Source organism: Nannospalax galili, unplaced genomic scaffold, assembly GCF_000622305.1.
Source record: "Nannospalax galili isolate Female #2095 unplaced genomic scaffold, S.galili_v1.0 scaffold178, whole genome shotgun sequence".
In the NCBI taxonomy this organism is placed as follows: domain Eukaryota; kingdom Metazoa; phylum Chordata; class Mammalia; order Rodentia; family Spalacidae; genus Nannospalax; species Nannospalax galili.
In genome coordinates this window covers 1,410,743-1,436,379 of record NW_008341757.1, presented here as the reverse complement: position 1 = coordinate 1,436,379, position 25,637 = coordinate 1,410,743, and the positions used below count along the sequence as shown (strand labels likewise).

Here is a 25,637-nt window from a genome sequence, read left to right as displayed (position 1 = left end):
ATCAGATCCCCTGGAACTGGAGTTACAGATGGTTGTTAGCCACCATGTGGGTGCTGGAAACCAAACCCCGGTGCTCTGCAAAAGTAGCCAGATCTCTTAACCGTTGAGCCATCTCCAGCCCCAAATTTGTGGTTTTTGTGTGCTAGGTAGACTCTCCCATCTGTGGGCATGGAAACCTTCAGAGTGACAGGTGCTGCCTCCTTCTGCCACCCCATCTTCAGAGGCATCTTGGCTGTGGGCTGCCCTAGGGTGCTCAGTGCTCATCCATCTTTTCCTGCCCGGACACAGAACCGCAGAGCCTTCGCATCTCCCGCGTCTTCAAGCTCCTCTTCAAGCTCCGTGCTTCCCCTTGGCAGTTCTGTTTCCTTGGGAGACCGTTGACCAGCCAGCATTCCTGCAGTTTCTTTGCTTGTGTAGTAGAGTTGTCTGTCAGTAACTTACTGTGATCACAAAAATGAAAGATTTTAGCTATAGATCCTGGAAGAGTCAGTCATCAAGATGTAATTACATAACTTCCATGTCAGACACATTCCATCTGACATGTGTTGGCTCTCTGGCTCTAGTGGCTTTCCATTGTGTTATTTAGATTATCTTGATTGAGGCTCAAACTAAAAAATGCACTGTACGTCATGACTGAAGGTTCAGCTGCCTGCCTAGGTGGCTCCCATGACACAGTGCGAGCCCTGGGTATTGATAACATAGTGTTGGGCACATTTCTAATTCTGAGCCCTTTTGGGTTACAAAAATGCCATCTATGAGTCATTAAATTGATTTTATGGTCCATGAGTAAATAGAGCTCAGTCCATAGTCAGAACAGCCACAAAAGATGTCTGACATGCATATTGAAAAGGAGGCCAAGGGGCAGCAGTAAAGCACACTGACCGCTCTTCCGGAAGACCAGAGTTCAGTTCCCAGCACCCACGTGGTTGCTAACAACCATTCACAACTCCAGTTCCAGGGGATCTGATGCCCTCTTCTGACCTCTGTGGGCATTGCACGAATGTGGTGCACCTACATACATGCAGGCAAAACTCTCATGGACATAAAACAAAAATACATAAAAAATTTAAAAACTATTTTAAAAGGCAGAGGACCTTTATTTTTCTTCCTTGAGATCTGAGACTATTTAACTTTATTTTACATTAAGATTATGTCAACTATTTGCTGGAATGTACTTTAGTTCAGTCATAAGGAAAACATTTTTTATGGAGATTGCATAATTCTGTTTTCCAAGTTGAAAGCTCTTAGAACTGAAAGAGATCCTGGAGATAATTTCCTAATTCACTGGTCACGTTTTTAAAGTAGTGACAATGCTTGTTTAAGAACTGGAAGAGCCTGTAGTGTCTTGAGCTACTATGCTGTGAGCATACCGCGTGCTCCCTGGGCCCGCTGCTTCTCTGCACCAGAAGGCAGAGGTCCTACCCTTTCCTCTCTGGGTGCACCCCAGAGGCATTGTGGGAGTTTCAGAGTTCTCAGATGTATGTGGAAACAGTGAATGGAATTCTCAGGTACCTGAAGACTTTGTTGTTTGGCGGTGAATATTTAATTTTTTTTTTAATCTTATGTGTATGAGTATATTGCCTGCATGTATGTAAGTGCACCATGTCATGCAGTGCCCACAGAGGTCAGAAGAGGGTGTCAGGTCCCCTGGAACTGAGAGTTCCAGATGGTTGTTAGCTGCCATTTGGGTGCTAGGAGCCAAACTCAGGTCCTCTGTAAGAGCAGCCAGTGCTCTTAACTGCTGAACCAGCTCTTTAGCCCCAATTTTTAATTTTTTATTCTGTCATTTATTATTTGTGTGACCCAAGGCAGATTGGTATTCTCTGACTTATCCCACAAAAATAATAATAACAATAATGATAATAATAATAAATGCAGTAATCTCTAATCCTGTAGAATCATCATTATGAAATTCAATGGTTAATTTTTGGACTTGGTATAAAGTAAGCATTTAGTAAGTGCGGCCTACATTGCTGTTTCTGTTTTTGCTTTTTTTTCTCTAAGCTTTTCTAAGTTCATGCTGAGCGCTGCCTTTTGGAACTGCGTCGTAGGGTTACCAAACATGGTGCTTCCCTTCCTGTCACCTTTGTAATTTCACAGATCGTCTAGATGAGGTTAGACCCTCATGCAGATTTACCCTACGTTACCCTGTGAAACCTAGAGGTATTTAACAAATGTTTATTTATTGTATTGTTCCAGTTTATATGTATGAGTGCGTTGCCTGAATGTAGGTAGGTGCACCTGTGCCATGCAGAGGCTGTCGGATTCCCTGGGAGTACAGATGGCCGTCAGCCACCATGTGGGCTGGGAATCAAAGCCTGCTCCTCTGTAGGAGCAGCCAGTGCTCTTATACTGAGCCATCTCCCCAGCCCCCTAGATGTAATTTTGAGAGCCTCACTATTGTATATTAAATCATTTTTAGTAGAGATGGGCATCGCAGCCTGGAAATATTTGTTCTTCTGCTCACATCTGTCCTTCCGTGATTTCCCCATGATTTCGTATGCTAATTTTCTTTCCCTCTCTCCTTTTTTGTTTTTATCTTTTTTTTTTTTTTTGAGACAGGGTTTCCCCGTAGCCCCAGCTGGCCTGGAACTCACTATGTAGACCTGGCTGGCCTCGATCTCACAGAGATATGTCTGGTTCTGCCTCTCGAGTGCTGGGATTAAAAGCATGCGCCACCATACTGGGTCTTATGCTAATTTTCTTTATAAACCTTTTCCGTGAAACCTGCATGCTGTTTGGTTATTTTATGCCATTGGAGTCTGCCAACATATATGATAATGCCTTTTATTACACTTTACCTAATCTCATTCTCCGAATCCCAGCATTGTGTTGATTCTGGTTTGAATTCAGCTGTACTCGGTCACACCCACTGCCCAGAACTGCTCCCTTAACCTTCCCTGACTGTCCACGCTGCCACTGCTGTGACGGTTGGAGACTGGCTTCAGTGTTTAGAGTGCAAAGAGGATTCATTCTGCTTCTTCAATATGGATCAAGTTCACTGTTGAGACTTGCCCTTCAGCTTTAATTTAGTCTTTGACTTAGTCTTTAACCAAAGTGGGTACATATAAAATAATATATATGTAGACTACAACATGTGACCAAATATAGCTGTTTTTTTCTTGAACGGAATGCATTTTCTTTTCAGAGTACCATTTAAGTAATCTTTATTTTTCATACCAGTTAACCCCTCCCCCACCCCAAATATTATAGCAGTTGGCCTATTTGATTTTAAAAAATGTAGCTGATTAAACTTTCGGGAACTCAATATTAGGGTTGGCTAGAAGGAATAAGTGTAACGTTTTAGAAAGAAAATGTTATCCTGACAAGAATGTTTTAAAAGTGAAGTCATTGTTGGTTCTGGAAGCAATGCCATTATAATTAGTCATGGTCTAAAAATGAACTGCTTCAAATATCATCATAAAGTATTGTTGGGCTTAAAAGAAGACAGTGAACATTTTTGGTAATTTTTAGTATGTTCCCTGATGTGACTCATTTTTTCTTTTTATTTGTGGAATTTAGCTGACTGAGATTCCGCTTGCTAGATTTTCCCGTCCCTCTAATAGCTTAATTAACTGTTTTATGCTTCTTGGTAGCATGGACAGTATTCTTCATCATACAGACACAGATTTAAAAATATTCCATGAAAACTTGCCATGACAAGTGTGAATTTTACTTCACTCAAAGATAAAGTTCTGAAAAGCAAGCTTCAGGGGCTGGAGAGATGGCTCAGCAGTTAAGGACACTGGCCGCTCTTGCAGAGCGCTCATTGGAAGCTAACAACAGCCTGTTGACTCCAGTTCCAGGGGCTCCTACACTCTCTTCTGGTCTCCACAGGCACTGCATGCATGGGTGCACTTACATATATTCAGGCAAGACACTCATACACAAAAAATAAAAATGAATCTTTAAAAAGCTACAAGTATTACATTTTAAATAGAATGAAATTATAAAACAAGTATCCTGATACATTTCCAGAATAAATGGATTGTTTTTTTAAAACAGTACCACTAAAGGTTTGATGGTGTAAAAACTAATACAGTTTCTAAATATAACTAAGGAATTATTCAACTTCTGTATGTAATTAACAGTTTTGTTTAATTATCTTGGAAATGGCCGTGCAGCAGGTAGGCCACGTGGTCCATGGCCTTCAGAGGTCTCTCAAGTCACTTCCTGGAACTCAAGTGTTGTAAAATGTGGTTGCTCTGTATTTATTTTTATTGAAAAGAGGTCCCCAGTTTTACAGTAGTTACTGATGAGCCACAGCAAGTCAGTTATATCCTCTGAACTCTCTCTTCATCTGAAAACAAGGACCAGAAGTATCTACCCTGCTTACCTGGGCCTTCGGGAAGACGTTGCTTCTCAGAGTGCCTCCAACTGCACATCAGTAGATGGAGCATTTCGAGTCTTCATGTAACTGATGCGTAGAGTTGGTTTTCATCCACATCACTTAACCCCACCCATTGTTTCATTAGGAAATCGACAGAAAGTTGAGAACTAGAATCTAGAAAAGAAAAACGATGTCAGAGTCTCAGACACTCCCCATGGGAGATATGCACCTCCAGCTTCTCTCTGAAGTCACTCATATTTTTTTTTATGTTGATTGATTTTTAAAAACTATTTCTGTTAATTTGAGACTTTCCTACAATGCATTTTTAATCATATTCAGCCCCTCCCCCTCTTCACCCCACGTTAACACCCACCACACTAAATGTCCTGTATTAGTAGTTTTTAAAAATTGAGTCTAATCTGTGTTTCCTAAATGCTCTTGGGTGAGATTTTATCCTGTGGAGTCTGGTCAACCTACCACACATCATACCAGTAAGGAAAACTGACTCTCCCTCTCCCAGCATCTATTGATCACTAATAGATCCTCAACTAGGGATGGGGCTCCTTGCCCGCCTCCCCCATTCATGCTGGGCCCCTGTCTGGCTTGGGTTTGCACAGGTCTTGTGTATGTTGTCCTAAGTGTATGGGTTCACGTGTACAACTACACCGTGGTGTCCAGACATCAGCTTCCTTGCATTCATCTACCACTTCTGTCTTTAGAATCTTTCTGCCCCCTCTTCCACAATGATCCCAGAACCTTGAGAGAAGAGGGTGTGATGTGGGTGTCCTATTTAGGGTTGAGCCCCTGTGGTCTCTTTTCTCTACACATGGACCAGCTGTGAGTCTCTGTGTTAATCACCATCTACTACAAGAGGGGCCTTCTCTGTGAGATTTGAAAGATACACTGATCTTTGGGTATACCAATAAATTATTATGGGACAGTTTAATAGTGTGTCTGCTTAGCAGAGTGATAGAAGTGTGCCCTCCCCTGTGGCCTCTGTTCTTCTAGCCACAGGTTCTTGGTCCCAATTAAAAGTATGAACTCCATCTTATGAAACAGGCCCTAAATCCGATCAAGCAAGTGCTTGATCACCCCCGTAACATTCATGCCACTGTTGCACCAGCGGGCTTATTTTGCCAAGTTAGTTATTGTAGCTAACTAGTCATTTTTACTCACCATGTGATTGATTGGTCATATTCTAGTTTAACCATTTTTAGAAGAGGTTATCAGTAGCCTTTGTTCATACTGTTATTTTTAGATATGCCCTTCGTAGGAAATAGAAGCTAATGTCTTACATATTTACCTTTTAGTAGTTAAGACGAAATGATTCTTAGGCATAATCATGTTTTAAAGCTTGAAAAATATTTAGAACCTGTGAGATGGTCTTTCCATGAACTTAGCCTGTTCTGCCACATACATGGCACACCACCTCCCCAGTGCTCCGAGTGAGCATGGATGCACAGGGGTCTCATGCTTCTTTCTGTGTACAGTGAGCAGAGCTTGTCTTTCACTGTGTGTGGGAATGATCAGTCCTGAAATGAAGATACTCGCTCACATGTGTTTGGTGGTCCGTGAGAAGGATGTAGAGCATTTATCCTGAAAATGAAACCTGGGCATCTCTCGTTTTCCTCTCTTTCTCTCTCTCTCTCTCTCTCTCTCTCTCTCACTCACTCTCACTGTTCTGCGTATTTTTCCTGCTGACGTTGATGTATGTGAAGGCTGCGTGTCTGACACCCGTAGCTCTTTTTCCTGGCCTGGTCCAGCTGTCTTCCCACCCACTTTGCCATCTACTCTGTCTGCTCCGTGCTTGTTCCCTAGATCCTGTCACTGGTGACTGTGTGCCTTTGATAATCTCTGCAGTCAGAGTCCCTCTCCCTCCTCCACCTCCCACATGCCCAGTCCTCTCTTCAGTGCTCTGGTCCAGCTTAGCTTAGTCTGCAACTCACCACTGTATTCTTTCCCAGCACCTCTTGTGCTTTGTCATACAGGCCTTGGGAGAACACGAAGGTTTTTAAGAGTAGCTTTTTAGAACTTTCACACTGCACTCATGAGGACAGGTGCGGAGGCTGGAGAAAGAGTCATTCTTTCTTCTTTTGCCAGAGAAATGTGGTCACCAACCTCTGGGGGACTCTGGGTGTGACCAGGCAGCTCTCCCAGTTTCCTGGGTTGTCCCCTTACCGCTTGTCAGGGATCCGGCATCATTTGCTTTCTTGTCCCGTGTCCCCTTTGTTTCTTGTGCTGTTGACATTCATGAAGTGATCAGAGGAGAGGAATGGCCTCAGATGTCCTCCGTCCACCAGGTCCACCAGTCTGCTCCCTCGGTGTGTCTGCGTTATGTGTCTGCGGTTTGCTGCTGGCGCACTAGAGCCCACCAAATGCCCTCCTCGCAATCGGGGGGCCGATGTCTGGTGGTGCCTGCTCTCGGTCAGCTCTCTTCTACATCATCTCCCAAACGTATCAATCTGCTGAATTTCTCCCTCCACAGCTCTCTGTCTCATAAAGTAGTTTTCCTACTCCTGCCTGCCTCCCTCCCCCTCCTCCCATTTGCTCCCTGATCATCTTAGTTGACTTGCATCCTGTCCCCCCGAGGCCAGCCCACAGGAAGTCCCGCTGATGGGGTCAGCCAGGCATCTATCTGCATGCTGCCACATCCCATGGTCCATTGGCCCTCCTCCCAGGTGTGCTCAGGTGCCTGGGCTCTATGGAGCAGCCCTTTGACTTGTCTTCCAGAATGCCACTGTCTGGTTTTTCCTTCTGCCTTAGAAACCGGTTCTCACCTGTCTCCTCTGCCCCTTGCTTTCCCACCGAATCTAAAATGGTGTCTGATGACTGGGGTTCATTTTCATTCGGTGTTCTTCTTTTCCATGAATCTCATTTATACTTGGAACTCCCCAATGGAGATGTTCAGGTCTCCGCATCTTCTGTCTGCGGACTCAGCACCGTGCTGCCCAGGGATGCACCTGCCCCCTCTGCTGGTTGTGGTGGCGTCCTGGCTGCTGTTACTGTTTTCACTGATGGTCCCTGTTGCACACGGCAACCTCAGGATTGCTTAATTCTCCTCCACCTCAGATCGTAGCACCTGCCTCCACCCAAAAGGCACCGTTTGCTTCTGGTGCTTCTCCTGCCCTCTGGGGAGTGCTGAGCTCGGTTCTACCCCTGCGGGCCTTCTGGGTGCCTTGCACTGCCTCCCTCTCTCTCCCTACTCATGGGCCTTTGTGTGGACGGCCTTTGTCCCCTGCTTGTGGCCTAGTGCTCCCACTCAGGTCTGTGCACAAACACAGCTTCTATAAGGAGTGGTTCCTCTACTTGGCCCATCTGAAATAACCTCATCACTTTAATCCTTCCGTGCTTACTTAGCCACAGGCACCCGATATAATTATTTATTTTCCATTTTTCCTTCCTTGTAAGAGAACATGCCCCACCCTCTTGCTCCGTGTTGTAGGTCAGCAGCCAGGACAGCAGTACCGGGCCCAGGTGGGCACTCCTTGGCAGTGAGCTTTTCCTGAAAGACAGTGCATTCTGCATTCAAGTGCTGGTAGGAATCCATTTCCTACTCTTTCGTGTGGGAAAACTGTGATGCTTTATCAATTAAACATTCACAGTTTTTGAAAATGTAGTTCCATAGAACAAGTGAGCATTTGGGGATGCTGCTTTGCATATTATGCCTTGACACCACACAAGCAACATTGTTACTAACAGGCAGCCGCCTATGCAGGGTCACATTAACTCCTCCGATTTAACTGTGGTCTTTGGTTACTTTGTTTAGTTCTCCAGTTTTCTTAAATGCTTGTTCAACTTTTGGGTAACTCACATAAATGCTACCCTAAAATAAAAGCTAGTCATGGAAGGCTCTGTAACCTCATAAGAGAGACCAGTCCACACCCCCTAGTGGCTCATAACTGGCATAGTTCAATGGTGGCAGTTTGTGGACACTTAGTGAACGCTTGCAAAAGTGTTCAGGTGCGCGGTCATACCAGCTGTTTAGAAGAGAAGGTGAAATTTTACTCATGCCTTTCTTTGTTTAAAATGTGAGGTTGAGGGACTCGAGAGATGGCTCAGTGGTTAAGAACACTGGCTGTTCTTGCAGAAAACCAGGGTTCGAATCCCAGCACTCACATGGTAGCTAACAGCTGTCCATAACTCCAGTTCCAGGGGATCAGACAGCCTCTTCTGTCTTCCGCAGGCATTGCACGACACAGGTGCACTTACCTACACGCAGGCAATACACGTATACACATAAAATAAAAATAATAAGTAAAATAAAATGTTAAAAAAAATAAAATGTGAGATTGAGGTTTAGAAAGCACTCTACCTACAGAGCCATCTCCCAAGCCATGGGAGCTCTTTATGACACTGACTGTCACGCCCTTGGATGCTTCCCTCTCTTACCTACCTGCAGGGAACCCTCTTTGTTTCTTTCATAGAAAAAGTTGAATTCCAACTTAAAACTTTTGGTATTTTATCCCTTCCTGTTTGTTGCTGTTTATTCTTTTTTTTCCTCCTGCCTGCCCTGGAATATAATGTTAGATCTTATTTACAGTTGAATGCACAGCACTTAGCACAACACTTGACACACTGTAGGTTTTTAAAAAAATGGTTTTAGAACGGATGGAGATCCTTCATAGAGGCATTTGTGTTGGTTTAAAGAGCTTACTGATTTTACTGCCAAAATATAAAGTGATAAACTTGCTGAATTGACTAGTCACTTGTGTTGACTGTAAGTCTGTCATCTTTACTGTTCAAGTTTGGGATGGGGGATGTTGAGATAGGGTCTCGTGTGGAGCCTTGGCTGGCCTCACACTTACATCTTCTCAGCTCTGCCTCCTGGGTATTGAGATTACAGGTATGCACCATCATACATGGCTTAACATAACTAACTTTAAAATTTTTTCATTATTATGGCATAATATTGTCAGTTTTAATAGTTTTTGAGTATAGTTTAGAGGTATAAAGGTCATTTACTGTGTTGTTCAGTATGCCCATCATCCATCTCCAGAACCTTCTCATCTTCTTGAACTGAAATTCTGTACCTCCTCAGCACTGACCCCTCTCTCCACCTCCTCAGCACTGACCCCTCTCTGTCCACCTCCTCAGCACTGACCCCTCTCTCCACCTCCTCAGCACTGACCTCTCTCTCTCCACCTCCTCAGCACTGACCCCTCTCTCACCTCCTCAGCACTGGCCTCTCTCCCCACCTGGTCCCTCACATTCCCATTGTGCTCTCCAGTTCTATGACTGACTCCTAGATGCCCATTGCAAGTGAAATCATATGGAATTTGTCATTTAGTGTCTCGAATATCTCAGTTAACACAGTGTCTTCAGAATTCATCCAGACTGTACGAGGGATGTGTCAGAGTCCTCTTCCTTGTGAAGACTGAATGATGATTTGCAGTGTGTGGATAGGTAGATGATTGGCAGGCAGTCAGGCAGACAGTACTTTTTGTGTATCCATTCATCCGTGAATGGACACTTGAGTGTTTTCAACTTTTCAGCTCTTGTAAATAACGCTGCTGTGAACGTATGTGTACACATAGTGATTCCCATTCTCGGTTTCAGTTCTTTGGGATGTGTATTCAGAAGTTGGCCTGTTGGATCACACTGTGATTTTAAGGTGTAGTGTTTGAGAGGCCGCCACACACTTCGCACAGCAGCACACTTCCTCCGGCCCAGCAGTGCCCTGGCTTCCGGTTTCCTCACTCCAGTGCTCCCTGTGCTCTGTCTTCTCTCCCCTGACCCCCATGTTCGCCTTATGAGCAGTCATTTTAGTGATGGTTAGTGGTATCTTCGTGATCTGATTTACATTAGAAGTGACTGGTAATGTTGTTTAGGGCCTTCTGTGTACCTTTGGAGAAATGCCAGGTTCAAGTCCTCTGCCTGTTTTTTAAGGTCAGATTGTCTGGGATTTGTAGTTGTTGTTATTGAACATCTGAATATTTAACATAGTAGACATGATAACATATAAGAGTGTTTAAAGCATGTCTTCTTTCTTGCTTTCAGGGGTGTAAAGTACAGTTTGCTAGCTCATACTACCCTGAGCCTGGAAAGCATCGATGACTGCTTCAAGACCCATAATCTGTCTATTCACGGGAACGGTGAGTGGAGAATGCCCGTGCGGGCGTCGGCTGCTGCTTGTGTCGGGTCGGTGTGTATGGTGACAGTGGTCACTTCTAATTTAGCTCCTTTCTGTGAGGGGGATAGTGACTGAGAAAGTGTGCACATAGATGAGTCTCTGTGTCTCCCTCCCTGAAGGAGAGAGTTAAGGTTTGTTTGTAAAGCTGATGTGGTGCAGCAGGTTTGAGGAGTTCTGTGGACCCAGCGGACACTCTGCTGGCTGGGAATCAAACGTTGGCCTGGCTTTAGCAAGCAGAGGAGATAGAGGAAGGTAGGCTACATCAACTGCAGCCCTTTTCTGAACAATAACAGTAACTGCAGTTTGTCTAAAAGACTGTAACAAGTGTCAAAGGAAGTTAGATGGCTAGGAAGGTCTGTGGAACCCTCTGGAGCCCTCAGCCTGATCATTTTCCCTATGGTGGAAAACAGAGCAGAGCTGGGAAAGGCCACACAAGTATGAACTGGGCCTATGCCCGTTGGAACCCTAGGGAGGAGTGCGTAGAGGCACGGGTACATGAACTGCTCCCTCCTTACTGCCCTGAAGGTGGGGACCTGTGCTGATGGGAGTGATGATGTCATAGCAGCTTTTATAAGTTCCTAAGAAAAATTTGCAATAAAAATAAGGAGAAGTTGGTGGACTGAAAGCATATAATTCAAGTTATGAGGAGGTTCTGCATCATGGTCCACAGCAGGAAATGGGTACTGCTGACAGCATGCTCCTGGGGAGTGGTAGGTGCACATGTCCCAGCTTGGGGGCCATCTGCTCCCCTGCTGCCTGGTACGGCTTTACATCTGTGTGTGCTTCCCCCAGTGCTGTAGTGCAGTGCTTCCTGCCTTGAGCTGGCTGTGGATAGACTTGACATTAAACCTCAGTGGCTTGTGTACATCCTTCCTTGCAGTCTGGGCAGCAGATCTCCAAGGTGACCTGGCTATCAGTGCGGCCCTTGCACCGATTCTGTTTCTAACAGTTCTCAGCTTCTTAAGTTTTTCTGTTTCTTGAGTCCATTTCAGTAAGTTGTGTTTCCATAGGTACACATGGACTTCTTCTAAATTTGAGGTTTATAAACACCTAATTCTCCACAGTAGCCCAATGTAACTGTAGTGTTGTCTACACCCCCCTTTGTTCTGTTTTTGATATTTAAAAAAAAAAAATTTGATTTTATGTGTATGAGTGTATTGCCTGCATGTATGTGAGTGTACCCGTTTCATGCAGTACCCACGGAGATCAGAAGAGGGCGACAGATCCCCTGGAACTGGAGTTAAGGATGGTTGTTAGCCGCCATGTGGGTGTTGGGAATCGAACTTGGGTCCTCTGTAAGAGCAGCCACTGCTCTTCACCCCTGAGCCATCTCTCCATCCCTTGTGTCTGACAATCTTTAAACCTCTGTTTTGCTTTGGATAAGTTGAGCCTTTGTTATTTAATGCACATAATTTTTTAATTGTGTGTTTTTGTTTATCCAGCTTAGAATAATTTTTTTACGTTATAGATCTGGATTTTTTTTTCAAACAAGTTTTAATTATTGTTGTCATTTGGATTTTCCTCTATTCTAAGTAAAGTTACACAGTATGTTGGTAATCTCTTAGAAATTACCCTTAAAAGTTATAGTCACCATGCTAGACTATAAAAAATGGTTTTCCCTTTTTCTCACACAGCGTTCTTTAGAGCAACTGCACTGCAGCTCCCTAATCTCTGTGCTTTGTTGTGTAATGTAGTTCTGTTTGTTTTTAAATTTCACAGGATGATTTGAGCTTGCAGTGTTTACTTAGCTCCTGTGTTCTTCATGTCCTCCTGGACTGCTTGTGCCTTATACCTTGTACCTAGAACCATTTTCCTTCTTAAAATACAATCCTTAGAATTTCTTTTAGTGAGTTCTTTTGGGTTCATACTTTCCATTCACTTTTGAAAGGCATTTTTATAGGATGCAGAAGTTTGACACTTTTGTATCCTGTGCATCTTGTCCTTATGCATCCCTTGGTTAGAAAGGAATAATTAAGGATTCTGACAGATGTGTTGTAGTATTGTACAAGGGCTGAGAGGTGGCCTTGAGGCATGGAAGGAGACTGGTCATGAGACTGAGGCTGTCCTGGCTCTGAGGTTAGTTAAGTTTCTCTTTCGTTTCCCACTTTGTAATTAATATGCATTTTGTGGTTGGAATAGGTGACTTTGGGACATATAAGTGTACATTTCTCATTAGCCTTGCAGTCTACCGGCTGCTGTTTTCCTGTTTCATGCCGTGCCAATGTCGTTGTTTACTTGGGAGTTGGAGTTGACCCAGTGTGGCCTACGGGAGCTGTTCTAAATGGCTTCCAAGTCTTTTGGGTGTCTCTGAGCACCCACCTGCCCCCTGGCGCACCCCACCTTTCCTGCATTTTCCCCTCTCTATCTCTCAGGAACCCAGGCTTCTGTTCTCTCTCAGCCATCACTCACCTGGTGCGCCACCTGCTGTGCCATGACTCCTCCCAGTGCCTGACTCCCATGGCTGGGCTGCCCAGCAACCTTGGTCACTCATCCAACTCCATACCTTAGGCCTTCCTTCATGGCTCTGATGCCCTGCCTGTGGCTCCTTCCACATCCTCCTCCTCATTCTGCTGGTCCTGGCCTCCACAGACCCCATCTAGGCTGTGCATTGATGTGGAAGCTCGGGTGCCTTGTGTGGGTGGCCCGTCCCCTCTTCCTCCTCCTCTCTTCCCCCCTCCCTCCCTCTCTCCTCTTCCTTTCCCTTCCTCCCCGTCTCCATCCTCCTTTCCTTCCCCCTCTCTCCCTCCTCATCCTGACTGGTGCCACACCCAGTACAGCACCTAGAAACAGGTGCTCCACAAGGTTATAACTTAGTTGTTGGGTGTGGGAGGGAAGGCAGGCTGAAACAGGTAAAGTGTCATAACTTGGTTGAAATAATGCTTCATTTAGAGAAACACCTTGCTAATTATTACATTGAAAATCTGAACAAAAAGTGAAATTTGTCGAACATAAATCACTCTATTAGTCTACTTGATGTCAAATGACAGTCTCCCTTGAATAATTACTTTTAAAGTCAAGAGACTAAGGGCCACTGCCCTTCTGGGTTGCCGCACGTTGTGCCCTGTCGCTCAGGTCCCCCTCTGCTCCTCAGCTGCTCATGGGTCCTGAGTGTCACTGGTTCCAGGAGGCAAGCCTCTATATAAAGTTAATTTTAAAATTTGTTCTTTCATAAAGCGAAAAAAAAAAAAGAAAAAGAAAAATACTAGAACATGTAACAATTATATGTATGTGTGAGTGTGTGTATGTGCATGCACACATATGTCGAGTATACTTACATGCGCACGCACACACACATACACGTTGACTGTAGTTACAACCTTAGGCGTATATTTGTAACTTGTTTCTTCCCTCCCTTTCTCCTTTAAACAGAAGAATCTTCCTTTTGGCTTCCCTTGTACGGCAACATGTGTTGCCGGCTAGTGGCCCAGCCGGCCTGTATGGCTGAGGATGTCTTCGCAGGATTCCTTAATGAGCAGGTAGAGGAATTCAAACATCCTTCGTGCTGGAGCTTCATCGAAGTCGTAATCCACAGGCCTTTGCTTGAGTGGTCTTTTTGGGCAAATTAGTTTTCAGAATCTTGTTGGACATGAGCTATGGGAGCTGTGAGTGAGAGAGGCAGCCAGGGGCCATCTGGCTCAGTCTGGGGGCTGGGGGGTGGCCTCTCTAGCCTCCCAGGGCCCCATCCCACAGGCCCAGGGGCAGGATCATGGCAGCAGTTCCCCTCTGGAGACTGGCTCCAGCTGCCCAGCACCTTTCACATAAAGGCTTTCTGGGCTGTGTCTGGCACAGTTTTGGCATCTGTGCTTCCAAACTGCCTCTGTGCCACCTACTCCTGATTTATTTATAGCCATAGTTATTTATATTCAGTAAATAATTAATTGTGAACTTCAATGAATCAATAGCTTTTTCTAAAAGATTCCATTAGGAGGAAAGAAAATTTGCATTCTTACCAGGTAGTCAGCATTTTCTAATGTTCTGAGAGCAGTAGGGGAAATTATATTTTCAACATGGAGAGTTATTTTTATAATTTTCCTGAGTCATTTGATGAATTGCTGTGGAATTTTAAGCACTAATTTTTAATAGACAAGCTTTTCTAAAACTGCATTGATTTATGATTTTGTGTGTGTAAAAGTTGTGTGGTAATAATTACCCTCATTTCGCTCAGTGCTTTTGAGAATTCGAGCCTTCTGACGTGAACCTACTCTTGCATTTGGAGATGTCGGACTCACTGTATAACAGATGAATGGGCGATTCTTCCACATTTTAAAGTTCTGAAAAATTAACTCTGGTTATGTAAATACTGAGTTGAGTTTAGAGTTAAGGTGGGAGTGATTTAAATCGATAGTTTCTTGACTTTTTTTTTTCTTCCCAGCAAACCATAGAGGGTCTGATTGGCTGGCGGCGGCTGTACTGTGTTCTGAGAGGCAGTAAACTCCAGTGTTTCTATGGTCCAGAGGAAATTGGAGCTAAAGTGAAGCCGACGTTGGTGGTGCCCATCCGCAAGGTACGCGACGTGCCACTCTAGGCTGGCAGAGCATCACTGAGCTATGTCCGCAGCCCTTTGAGGTGTTACTTTCAAACTAAAGATACAGTCTTGTATGACTCGTTTCCCTGCGTGTTCTTGACACTGTTATAGCCATAAAAGGAAAAGGCTGTGGAAATGGGCTGTTAATTGAATCTGTTCTCTTTTCTCTGTGCTGGAGTGCTTATGGGAATATTGGGTTAGCCCCCAGAATGCATAGTAACGGCAGTGCGTGCAAGCAGAAGCCACAGTGCAATCCCCACACTAGTGGGATATTTATTGGGGCTGGAGAGATGGCTCAGTGGTTAAGAGTGCTTCCTTCTCAAGTTCAGTTCCCTGCACCTACACTGGGCAGCTCACAGCTGCCTGTAATCCCAGCTCCAGGGCGTCTGCTGCCTTCTTCTGGCCACCAAGGAAACCTGTGCGTACAGACACAAAAATAAATTTTAAAAACCTTTTTAAAAAATTTATGTTTTTCATGAATTTAATTGATGATATAAGCACAGGTTGTCAGCCCAAGTTGTACAGGTACTCTTTCTAGCTAATACTCCAGTGGGCTCTGGGACTCCCCTGGAGGGTTTACCCTGAACTGACGCCAAGCATTGTTGATGTCTAGTTGTAAGTTCTTTATAGTATTCCTCCTCTGGAATGCTTTCATATGGTTTTAGAGCAAAATGCATGTTTTCTGTCTATGGACTAACACTGCTTTTTTTTAAAGGCTTTGTGTGTGTGTGTGTGTGTGTGTGTGTGTGTGTGTGTGAAGTTGCTTGAGGAGGACAGAAGAGGGTATCAGATCCCCTGGAGTTAGAGTTAGAGGCAGTTGTGAGCCACCTGAGGAGGCTGTTGGGCACAGATTCAGGTGCTCTGTGGAGCCAGGTCTGGTCTTCACTGCTGAGCCATCTCTCCACTCCACCCTCCCCCATTATTTTTTTCTAGTAACATTTTTGTCTATCTTGTTTTTAGAAAATATTCTGCTTTTTACCCAAAGGAAATTCTTTAATGAGACTTTTTATCCTATAGTTAAGTCCACCTAGCTGCCTTGTGTATTAGACAGCTTAGTGTTGTTCCTTAGTAATATAAATAATACCTCTGTATTATAATGACTGTATCTTGGTTTAGAAGGTCAGGCTTGTAGACGTTACAGTTTTACTGATGAAGAGCTTGTATGTCACCCATTTTGGTTTTTGTTCTGTTCACATTGTTCTCTTTCATTTTGTGTGTCTTGAACATTTCAAACATAAAAAAAGGTTGAAACCACCATTTCTGTGTCCGTCACCAAACGGAATGTGGACGCCCAGCTGCCCCGTGCTTTCACCTACTTAATTTTTTCCCCCAACTCACTTGATAATCAGTTGGAAACAGCATGCTTCTTCTAAAACCAAGGTTATTTTTTGTTTGTATTATCACAAGAAATTTGTTGTTGAAATAATATTACTGTCCATAGAGCAGATTGTCTAGTCGCACCCACTTCTAATTTTCATGTCTTTTTTGGTTCAGGACCCCCAAGCACTGAGGCCTTTCCCATTATCTAAGGCTGACCGACCTCCTGTCTGTGTTTGTTTATACCTTTGACACGTTTTAAGTTCAGGCCAGTTATTTTGGGGGTGGGGCAGGGGATGATGTATATGACTAATCGTTTCATTTGATTCCGCTTCAATATTTTTGGCAAGAGTTCTACTGCACGTGATTCCATGTCTCATGTTGATTTCCATTAGCTCGCTGGGTACTAAAAATGGAATCCCACCCATTTTGTCTTGACACCTGGATTCTAGACTGTGAATAGTCAGTCATAAACCAAATTAAAATGTAACAATCTAAGCAAACGCGATTTTTTAAGGTTTATTTTATGTGTATGTATATGTGTGTCTGCATGAGTCTCTACATGTGTGTGTGAGTGTGCATTCCTGTGTGGCTGGAAGAGGTCTGATCCCTTGGAGCTGGAGTTACAGGCATTTACAGGACACCAGGCTTGTTACGTGAGTGTTAGGATCCAAACTCTGATCCTCTTGATGAGTGGTGAGCAGGCTTCAGTGCTGAGCCTTCTCTCCAGCCCCACCGAGGACATTTTCAGAAGTCGTTTGCTTTATTTGAAGGAAGGTTTGCAGGTTTTCAGCTCACCTTACCCCAGCCCTTTAAGGTAGGCGGAGTAGGTCTGGCATCCCTGCCTTACAGATGTGTTATTTCTGTTTTACAAGAGGAGAAATAGACGTGAGACTAGGTAGAACTTGCCAAAGCAGTGAGGAGCGCTGGATGACTCACTCTCTTCCTAGTGGGGGTGGGGGATGGAATCAGTGAGCTGCTTGTGCTCCTTCACAGACGCACCCACTGCTCAGTTAGGTATGGAAGGCAGAGATAGACTTTTCTCTGTCTCCCATACCCATTCTGAATGAGGTTTCAAGTAAAAGGCGGCTCGGCTCTGAACCAAGAGTCCAGGCCTGTGCTGATCTTCCTGTTTGAATTTAAGAGAGTATTTATGGGACTCTTACCGTAGCCAGTGCCTTTGCATTTATGTCTAAGGGTGGAAAGAACGGCAGCAGTGTTTCTGTGCCCCCCCCCCCCGCCCCGGGCAGTGCCCTCTTCCAAGTTGATGGTGCTGATAGAGGCAGATGGCCCTGGTGGCTCCCAGTTCTGTAGTTCTACGTGAGATAACCAATCCTCCTGCATGGAAATGCCTGTGCTTTTCCATAGCTGCCGTTGCCTGTTCACCTGGAAGTTACTTACGCAGCAATCTGTATAGATGTGGCCTTAGGCCTGGGAGAGACATGGATCAATCACATTGACCCTGAAGATCAGTGACCTGTGTCTTCCCGTTGTCCATGACTTCAGTCTAAAGTGCGGAGGTTACATGTGTGGTGAGCTTGAAGGGTGGAAGCCAGCTCTGTGATGTGCTTGCTTAGTTCGGCTGCCTCCTGTCCTTCTCTCCTGCCTCCCCTCCTTTGAGCCCTCCTCTCACCTGAAAGCTTCCTGCTCCATGATGTCACTGGTGTCCAAATCCAACTTTGTCAGATCCAGCCCGGAAGCAGGTCTGCTACTTCCTAAATATGAGAGTTATGCTGTTATTTATCTAAGCTAAGTAATTTTCTTTTTATTTTTCTCACTTTAGAAAAGACTCAAATGTACAGAGAAATTGGGGGAAATGCTGCGGGGATCACCGACGTGCCCAGCACCTAGACTTAGCACCGCGCCATCTGCTTTATCTCCTCATTTATATTGTGGTTTTGGCTGATCCATTTAGCTGTAAGACTGACACTTCACCCCTAGGAATATGCAACTCCTAACGACTGTTTTTAATGCTTCCATAATTATAGCGGTTTGCAGCAACCACAAAGTGAGAGCCATAGCGGAACATCCTTGTGGCGTTCAGTTTCAGGTCCATGTCTAAATTTCCTTAGTGTCCCCAAGATGTCCTCTTAGCTTGTGTCTTCAGTCTAGGACTGTGTGGGTTTCTGTCTGATGAGGTCTGAAGCCACAATTGTGTTGTATTTAAATGCTGGGGTTTTCTTGTTTGTTTATCTGTTTTGTACTGCACTTTTCCAGATGATGCTCTGTTTCCCTGGCGTGGGTGCTCCTGTCCAGCACAGGTACCCTCTTTCCACCAGCTCTCAGTGAGGTGGCGTCTTGGCACCGTAGATGTCTTTGCCATCTTAGGAATTTTTCATGTGGTTTCGACAGCTTAATTTCCTTCACCCAGCCTCCTTAGAGCAATGCAGATCCCACACGACTTTCCCGTCCGTCCCCCTTCCTCTTTATATTAGCTGGCGTGCTTATATAAAGAAAGACATTTTCTTATCAACTAGGGATGAATTACAGTCCCTCCTGCAAAGGACAGAGAGTGCTTAATGCCTCAGCACTTTTGCTGAGCGAGCAGTGCGTGTTGCATGCTGGTACCAGGCTGGCCTTGGGACCCCACTGCAGTCAGGATGGCCCCTGCTCTCCCTCCATCCTACTGTCATTTGTATCTACTTGTTTACTTTGTTTTAAGAGTCACGGCAGATGTTTTGTTATGCTTTGGGGGGCAGTTTAGAAGACACATGCTATTAATATGTTCTTAAACAAAAGATCCTTTCTGGTATAGCAGGTAAATAAAACTTGAGAAGAGCACTTTTGTTTTAGTTTCTAGTGTATCCAATGCTGGATCTAAAATGTTTTAGGCTTAATAATGTTAAACATCAAATACAAATCCAAGCTCTTCTTTTGGTTATCTGTGTGTGTGTGTGTGTGTGTGTGTGTGAGAGAGAGAGAGAGAGAGAGAGAGAGAACGTGCAAATAATAGTTTTGTTTAACGCTGCTTTAAAAGTGGTGTGAAAACATGCATTTTGGGGTTCCCCGGGTTTAAGTTACAGCTCCCTGTTTGGGCCACAGGTCTGCTCTCTAACTATAACTCTGTCTTTGTGAGTGAGTTTCCTGTTCATTAACTTCCATAGGGAGCCGTCTGTGGAAATAGTCACATTAGGGAAGAAAAGCCTAAAAGCTATTCCCCGCCCCCTTTCGATCCAAATTTGAAAGGCTGATTTACTTCAAAGTGATTGCTTTAACTTCAGAAAACCTGTGTGAATGTGCTTGAGCAAGACGTTCTCAATAACGAACCAGTGCTTTAACTGAGTCCTCTCTGCTCGTAGAAAGCACTTATTAACTAAAACTTTATCCATCACCAGTGGGGTAGGGGGCAGAGAAGTGTGGGCTAGAATCTGTTCTTGATTTAAATACTGCCCCCTCGTTCATTTTAATAACATAGCTGAATGGAACAAATCAATAACACTACTTGGTCTGCTGGGCCTTTATAAAATTGTCTTGAAATTACTTTTAACTATCTGTTTATCCTGGATGTTAGAAAGCAGTTACTACAAGTCACATGGCACTTTTCCCATTATTGTGAGTGATATCTGAACCCTGTTCACTGCTTAGGTTGACTTTCATTAAATAACAGCAAAAAATGACTTTCTAAGAAAGCTTTTGTCTTGAGGAATTGACGTCTAACTTTATTGACATAAACCAAAAGTAGCTTTCAAACTGGTACTGGCCGTGCCTGACGCCTGGCTTGACGGATGGCTGTGCCTCACATGGTTCAGACGTTCCATCTGTTTCCTGTGAACATCTGCTTGTTCTGTCACTAAACGTGTAAACGCTGTGCTGGCTTTAAGCACCAGTTTTCATCCCTGGTCTACGGGTTGTACACCAAGACTTTGAAAGACTCTTCCTGTCTTTGTGCCACGTCTATAAGGAAGGGTCAAATGTCGCCTGCATCACAGGCCCAGGCACTAATAGACTTGTTTTTAACATTTATGTGTTATTTAAATTTTCAAGATAATCAATACAGAATAGGATAATTGAGCTCCTCTGAACTGTTCCATGTCCTTTTGTCTGTTACTTTGAAGCCAATCCTAGAAACCCTTCAGGAAAGGGTTCCTTGTGAATTGCGTATGGAGTTCGGCTGTATGGAGAGTAGCTTTCCTTCCTGACCACTGTTGTCATCCATCATTGGCATCAAAGGTGTGCCTTTGTGGTAGGGTGTTGTATTCAGCATTGAAAAATACCTCAAACATTATAATAATGTGTATGTTGCCACATGGATCTTTAGCTATGAGCTTTGTAAATGAATGTAGCCTCCGAAATAAATGTTAATGAGGAAAACCTGTTTTGCTGTAGCGAGAACTGTTATGGTTTTACTACTTTAACTGATAACACTATAATATTTATGAAAATTAGAATGAGAAAGAAACATACTTGACTGGTTCTATTTTATTACTCTTGGAAATATAGTTAATGTATAATCCACATGAAAGTTATGGCAGACTGTACTTGTTTTATTACAAATTTTAAGATGCATATAAAAGGCGGGGAAGTGCTACTTAAACTGAGATAGATCATAACACAGGCTATGTTTTAATCACATGTAATTTAGTACATATATAGCAAATTTGAAACTCAGTTTTTAAAACAAAACATTCTTTGTAGAGAGCCTAGATGGCTGTAGATTTGAATGCTGAAAATCCTCCAAATGACACATCTTAAATTTCAAATCGTCAGCAGTAAGATGGTCGTTGCACTTTGCGTAGGCAGCGGTGCATTACAATGTTTGATCATTTTAGGAATATTCTCTTTTAAAATGCCAGTTTTCATCTTTGTACTTAGGAAACCAGGATTCGGGTGATGGAGAAGGATTTGAAGAAAGCTCATCATTTCTCTGTCATCAACACCATTGCTGGCCAGGCGGCGACTCATGTCTTCGCGGCAGACAGTAGCGGGGACCTTCAGAAGTGGATGGAATCCTTCGGGCAGCATTTCTTTGACCTTAGTAAGTAGATATTTGGATTTTCTAGTAATGTATTCATGCAGCTTAAAAGGTTGCACTCAGCAGTCTACTATTAAAATGACAAAATTTGCAGCAAAAATGTTTTATCCTCTTGAAAAATGTGGTAGGTGTGCCACAGACTCTTCCAGATCCCAATGGTCCTGGGAGACTGAAGTCTTCAAGAGCTTCATTTATGTGTAAGCTCCTGGTAACTGCAGATCTGTTATTATATCACCTTGGACATCGTCCAGTTTTTAGCCACATGAATGTTTTTTCCTTCCAAATAATACAGTCCAACAGCATGTGTCATGAGAACCTGTATAATTCTCAGTTTAAGGTGCTTTGCTAACAGGTAAAGATTATTTTCCTTTCTTCGCACTACATCTAGAAGCCTATGTGTTATCTAAGATTTTATACTGGAAATAGAGACTTGACAGTGGCTGCTCTTGATCTAGCTAAGTCTCCTGTTAGAGCCAGCTGGCATTTCACACCCACATGATGCTACTCTATGGATTCACAAGGTAGACTCCTTTCCAAACAATGGAGTTATTTCTAGAGCTCATAGGAGTAATGCTCAAGACAGGCCCTGGTACTCCAGGGAGTTGGCACCCGCAGTCCTCAAGCAGTTCCCAGGCCTGATCATACTTCATCAGGTGTCGGGGTGGAGGTTGAGAAGGAGGAAGAATGGGTGGTGCCTGTGCTGATGGCCCTGTGTTCCATGGCCTCGTTTCTCATGACATCCCCATGAGCTAAGAGTTGGCTTTGCTCCCAAACTAAGAAATGTAAAGCCCAGAAAGGCTTGGCTCATGGTGTAGAGGAGTCCTTAAAGAAGGCATTCTTTGGTCTTGTAGACCTGCTTTCCTTACACACCACTCCGGCACTGGTAAATGCGCTGTTCCTCCGTGTTCATGAGCTTGTCTTCAGTTTCTCAGTTTAACTTCCAGCAGATCTTAGGTGAGTGACCTCACTAGCAACTTCCCTTCTGGTGTTTTGTTTTTGAGACTGGGTCTTGCTCCGTTCAGGTGCCGCAAACTTAGGATCTTGTCTCCTGAGTGCTGGGGTGGTGGACACACACCACCATGCTTAGGTTTTTGTTTTGTGGGGGGTTTTTTGTTTGTGTGTGTGTGTGTGTGTGTGTGTGTGTGTGTGTGTGTACAGGTAGCCCAGGCTAGCCTTGAACTTATAGTCCTCCTGCCTCTGCCTTCCTAGTCCTAGGATTACAAACAGACTGCTACATCTGGTCAACAGCTCCCTTTTGCTGACCGTAACTAAACTATTAAGTGCTTTCCTAAACTCTCTGTTGTGGAGAGTCTGACTTAAAAAGGCACATTGTTTTTAGAAGTGATTCTGATATTTTATGTTTTATATGGGCATAAAAATAGAGAAGAGGGGCATTTGAAGGTAATAATTCCAAAGTATTGTAGCTCAGGTGTCAACAGATTTGTGGATAGCCTCACTTTGGGACTGTGAAGTCATTTCTCACGGAGGGCGGCGCTGCCCTCAACAAGAAACAAGGCGGCCGTGGGACCGCACTTCTGGCCCTGGGTACTTCCGTAGCTAATGCCTTTAGTAAAGTACAGATTCTCTTACACTTATACTTGGAAATTTATTTTGCATGGACACATGAAGCAAAGATGAGTGTGTGCATACTACCTGAAATATTGGAATTGCAGTGTAATATCCTAACGCAGTCATTTTTACTGATTTTCGTGCGTGTGTAATGGAGCATGTGGAGGTCAGAGAGCGCCTTGCAGAGTCAGTTCTCTCCTTCCTCCATGTGGCCCCTGGGATCGAACTGAAGAACTGAATTCCCATCTTCAAGCTTCAGGCCAAGTGCTTTTACCCACTGAGCCAGAGTGTGCGCGCACACACGCACGCACACACACACACACACACACAGAGCAAAATAACATAGTGTTGTGGAAACATCTTCAACATAGACATTTTGTGTGGACAGAGTGTGTCTCTTGGCCGCTGATTCCATGTTGGCACAAGGACTGTTTTGTATATTCCTGTACGCGAACTTGCTCACTAGAAAATAAGTGTTTCAGGTGTAAAATCTTGATTGGTGAACAAACACATTTGTACTTCTGACGTCAGTGACATGTGGAATTATCTGGGATTATGTTCCAGTCTTCAGCCTGATTAGTATTCTGTTACCAGTTACAATGCAATATATATACACACACACACACACATGTGTGTGTGTGTGTGTGTGTGTGTGTGTGTGTGTGTGTGTATTCTTTTTGGTCTTTATTTTTATCTTACACATCAGCGTCCAGAAAACAGTACGGAGCATCCAGGAATCAAATAGGAACGTTTGTTAGTTTAAAATGAGCCATTATTTTCCATTAAGTTAAGAGATGTTTTTTTCCACCTCTGCCATTAAGAAGGAAAAAACTAGCTTCTACATACTCACCTAACAAAGAGACTAGACAGGAATAAACCCAGCTCCGGGGTGCACTGGGTTTATGTCCTGGAGAGGAGCCTTCACTGCCTTCTAACCAGCACTGATTCGAATTGGCTTGCTATGTAGTGAGCATTTAGAAATTTTTACTGTATTCCATAATGAGCATCATAATAAAACATGCTGAGGGCTTTTTGTTTCTTAACTAGTTATAGTAATGGATTTAAATGTAGGCTTTTTTTTTTTTTTTACCATTTTGTTATGACAGTATATTCAGCTAAAAACAGCAAAATGATTATGTGATGAAGTAAACATGAGATATCTTTAAACTTTAAGACATGACAAACTACCAAGTTGTTAGATTGAATATATACATATATACATATATATCTTGAGAATATTCAAAAAAGGAAAAGAGATAAATTAATCTTGGGAGGCATGTACGTATACTAATTATAGTTTCCTTTCTACTGGTATCAGATAGAACACTCGTGAGCCGCAGTAACTTGCTTTTATAATATTACTAAACAGACATGGGGCATGCAGGAACACAAGTTAGAAAATACCAATCTTTTTAAATATCCACCGAGGAGAAGTAGGTCTGAAAATTTAAGGTTTAAGTAGTGACAATGCATTTAGACAAAATGTTGATAATGTCCACTTTCAAATTCTAACTTGGTAGTTGAAAAGATAGTTAAGTAATTGTCATTTCTTAATTTAAAATTTTCAAATTAAAGATGTCTTTGAGAATGCTCAGTCCTTAGTGCTTTCCTGCATCCCTCCAGGGGGAACTGCATCTCAGCCGACTTTTGTCTTTTGGGTGTCTTGAACACTGGACACTTTCATTTAATACTGAGAAGAGACGAGCCCGCACCCACTTCGGCCGTGGATAGAAGTTGAATGCAGTTGTTGGTCATTCCCTACAATAGTGTACTCACAAGCAGCCCAGGCATCTTAAGATCTGTGCCCAGAACTTTATTTCTTAAAGAGCTCACTCTGTACAGAATGGGCTTTGGAAATCATGGGTTGCTCTAGAGTATGTGAGCTTCCTGATGCCCAGGCTTTATTTACAAACTGTTAGTTTTCAAAGAAAGCCAAAAAAAAAAAAAAAAAAAAAAAAGGGTTGGTATCTGTGGAAAATGAAATATATGACTTCACATTTATGTTTTAAACTCGTCTGCTTTTTTCTTTCTTTCTTAGCCCAATGGAAGCATTGTTGTGAAGAACTTATGAAAATTGAGATTATGTCACCACGGAAACCACCTTTGTTCCTCACAAAAGAGGCGACCTCCGTGTACCAGGACATGAGTAAGTGGGGTTTGTCTCCAAGCAGGCTGACAAAACAACGTTGTGCACACCCGGCGGCTTAGGCTATTGACATGAAAATGCTAAAATTTTCAGAGCACAATCAAATTGAATGAAGACTGTGGTGATAGACTAAGGAACTCATGTTTAATAGATGAATTAATACAAAATTAATGAGTGCCTATTTTTCATAGTTTGAATGCTCAAGATCAAACAAAAAAATTTAAGGCCTAAATGAAGAAAGCACTTAGCTGATGAAAATTCTGAAAATATAAATTTGCAGATTCTAAATTGTAATGATGTTCAATCACCTTTTCCTGTATTTGATTAAACTGTGTTTTTAGTAGTATTGGTAGGTTACTACAAATGGATGGAGGTGTTCGTCTCTCAACACAAAGAACTTAAGTCCGGCACTTTAGGTGTTTTAACTTCTTAAATTGTTACCGTTTCTTGTTCCCGCGCTTTGAACCATGTTGCCTCGGTGACTGCTGCTGCAAATGAGCAGCTCTCAGTCTAGCCTGGTCTAATGTGCCTCTAGCTTCCTTGCACCCACAGATACTTTCATGTGTGGCTCATTTGGGTTTTCACATTTAAAAACACCAACAATCCATTCACTAGACATTTATCTTTGTTCTCTTTATTTCGCCCCCC

At 43.4% G+C, this 25,637-nt stretch overlaps 1 protein-coding gene across 2 annotated transcripts in view; it reads left to right on the top strand.

Moving 5' to 3' along the window:
• The window catches only part of Rtkn2 (rhotekin 2), a 62,061-nt gene that overhangs the window by 31,681 nt on the left and 4,743 nt on the right, over nt 1–25,637 (top strand). For both annotated transcript variants that reach the window (XM_029565527.1, XM_008837300.3), the window contains 5 exons: nt 10,328–10,422; nt 13,830–13,936; nt 14,833–14,964; nt 21,115–21,277; nt 24,882–24,989. In XM_029565527.1, the coding sequence (XP_029421387.1) occupies nt 10,328–10,422; nt 13,830–13,936; nt 14,833–14,964; nt 21,115–21,277; nt 24,882–24,989 (605 nt within the window). The remainder of the gene's footprint in view (nt 1–10,327; nt 10,423–13,829; nt 13,937–14,832; nt 14,965–21,114; nt 21,278–24,881; nt 24,990–25,637) is intronic.